Source organism: Lottia gigantea (assembly GCF_000327385.1).
Source record: "Lottia gigantea unplaced genomic scaffold LOTGIsca_182, whole genome shotgun sequence".
NCBI classification, from domain to species: domain Eukaryota; kingdom Metazoa; phylum Mollusca; class Gastropoda; family Lottiidae; genus Lottia; species Lottia gigantea.
The window spans coordinates 132,868-135,627 of record NW_008708330.1 but is presented as its reverse complement, the minus strand read 5'-3'; the positions used below and the strand labels follow the sequence as shown (position 1 = coordinate 135,627).

General features: G+C 33.8%; 1 protein-coding gene across 1 annotated transcript in view; it reads right to left on the bottom strand.

Annotated features, from left to right (window-relative positions):
* LOTGIDRAFT_174101 (hypothetical protein) overlaps window positions 1-2,451 on the bottom strand; it is a gene marked incomplete at both ends in the record, with an annotated part of 14,685 nt that extends 12,234 nt beyond the window's left edge. The window contains 5 exons of the mRNA XM_009052437.1: window positions 460-633; window positions 946-1,164; window positions 1,386-1,580; window positions 1,706-1,879; window positions 2,379-2,451. Of these exons, the coding sequence (XP_009050685.1) occupies window positions 460-633; window positions 946-1,164; window positions 1,386-1,580; window positions 1,706-1,879; window positions 2,379-2,451 (835 nt within the window). The remainder of the gene's footprint in view (window positions 1-459; window positions 634-945; window positions 1,165-1,385; window positions 1,581-1,705; window positions 1,880-2,378) is intronic.
* Window positions 2,452-2,760: the final 309 nt, after the last annotated feature.

Sequence of the window (2,760 nt, the reverse complement as noted above, 5' to 3'; positions counted from 1 at the left end):
AATCAAAATTTTCGTCAAAAGAATTGTAAGAGACAGATGCGGCATTCCAGGGTTCGATTTGGACCTTGAATACATGTATTTGTAAATCGTCTTCAGAACGTCTAAAACTGTTCGAAAATCGTATAATTCCTTTAAACAGACCTCAAACAAGGAATTTAAGTTTTTATTTATTTCGTTCACAAGCAACAACAAGATATCTTCCGTCGCAGCTGTGCGTAGACGAAGTGGGACAGGAGGATTGAGTCTACTGTATACACATTCGAATATTCAAACATCAAATTACCTTCAAACATAGATAATTAATGAGCACACATGAATTTGAAGGCTTAAATTTTAACGGTGAGCTGTGAACATTATTACTGATTATTAAGCGGCACAAGTTTCAACTTTCTGAGACCAGGGTATGATTTATTCCCAGATATGCCGCACTTGTTCACTTATTCAAGATAAACAACTTACGCAGACAAAGTATATCAACTACAGACCACTGACCATTACGGCAAGTAGATTCGGGATTCTTTCCACCATAATAAAATCCTTCAACACAAGAATACTGAACAATCATATTGCCTCCTACAGTTTTTTTACTACTTACTTCAGCTCCATAAACAAACGAGGGATCTCCACATTCGTCTGAAATAGCAATAAAAATATACGAAAGAACAAACAAGATAGAAGTTTGGGGCCATAGATTTGTAGGGAAAACTGATAATATTAACTGGTAATCGAAAAAAACAATGAATATATTAGTCATGTGAACTCTCCAAAATATAATTATAATATTTGTAGACACAGTAGAGAGGTCCCAGAAAAAAAATGCATAAATCCCACACAGAATTAAAGCTTAAGAAAGTTGTAGATCTAACCAATATCGTGAAAATATGAACAAAAACCGCATAAAACCATTGTTGTCCTGCATGAAGTTACGTCAAAGTTAACACTTACAATACCAATCTTTTCCTTTGGCTTTGACGTCACATAAACCGAGTCCATATACACCGGTTCCAAAACCTTGTATCACTAAATGACTACCAATCAAGTTTGGTGGACACATAAAATCGACATTACCTGACGATGTGAATGGAAAGTTTATAGTACCACACAGAGTCGTCGGATTTTGTGTCGTGTTTCTAACATGAACTTCGATTTTGTTTATGTCAACATCTACAAAACATAACAGTCAGAATATTTTCTTTATTTAAGCGAAAATTAAAATAATTGCAAATTCATAAAATTTCACGTTCGAATATCTGCTTTTAAATATTTGTGAAAGCTTTTGTCAATATCAAATGCTTGATGTTAACGAGGCAGAGTACAAGTGATGTTTGCTATCATTTTCAAAATAAAAGTCACTCAACATCAAAGATGTAATTTATTGAACTTACTACTTTGCCATTCCACGGTTAACTCAACGGAAAACACATACTTCGCTCCATCAAATTCAATGGTCCACCTCGGGTCTGTGGAGGGAGTGGTACTCTCACATGTTAGTACATCTCCATCAGTTAGATAGTTATCCATACCACCTAAACTACTTGGTTCAGGTAATATAGCATGAGCTGGAGTCAATACTGCGTATTCTGAAAAACAAAACAATACCATACCAAATATAACGGTCACTCAAAATTCTTAGTTCCTTGGTTGGATAGTTAACTTAGATTACTGTTCACCATTTTCAAGGAGAAATTGCAGATAGTGTACTCACCATCACATACTGGAGATTCACCAGTCAAAACACCACCCTGACATTCTCTCTTAAGATCTCCACTTATCCAATAGTGATTTTGATAACAGGTATAGTTGACCAAGGCACCTTCTGGAAGGCTGGTATCGTCAGTATATCGGTAGGCATGAAGAACAGGTTGAGGCTCTGTACATCCTGCAAAACCATGTACTTGGTTAATGCATACGTTTAGACAAGCATGGAAAATATGGACAGACACTCAAGCCGCAAAGTACTATACTGCTACATTAAAATATGTAAATTGTATTTTGTTATATGACAACTAATACTGATTCATTTCTTCATGTAATTATAAAGAAAATCAAGAATTCTATCTGGAAAGAAAAGTAATCTTTCCCACCGTTATGCTGAGCAAAAAGTAAAAACAAATTAGATTTTGTGTTGATTCATAATTCCACTATACAGAAAGACGTTAAGGGTGCCTGTTGGATTCAACGTATAGAATTCTGTAAAACATTGAACTTTGAATTGGTAAACAACAATTGATCTTTGATCCGGATTTTGGCAGATAATGGCTATCTTATACATATGTTACTTTAAAATGTTAAGCTTTTTAAAGAATTAATATGATAACTAATTCTGTATATGAATAAAATAGATCTTATCAAAATTATCAAAATATAAATGTTCTTACCTAAACTAGACTCCACATACAAAATAAAACAATACACAATATATACCATGACAAAACACTGTATCTTTTTCATCTTCCAAATAGTATCTTTACATAATGCACAGGAAACAAAAGTGTCATAGATCTACTTAGCGTCCTGAAAACCAAGTTTAAATTGTCTGTGAATATTAGAATAATCACCAAAAAGAAAAATTTGAAATCACTCAATATATTGATTAAAAATAAGAACTCTGGGGTGTTTTTAATCGTTGTAATCAACTTCGGGTTAAGAAAGCTTCCAAGAAAGACAGTCCATAGAGTTGTGGTTGATGTGCACGGATGCTTTACTTAATCATTAAACGACATTTTCCTCAAAAGACTTTATTTATGAAGCACTTGCAGG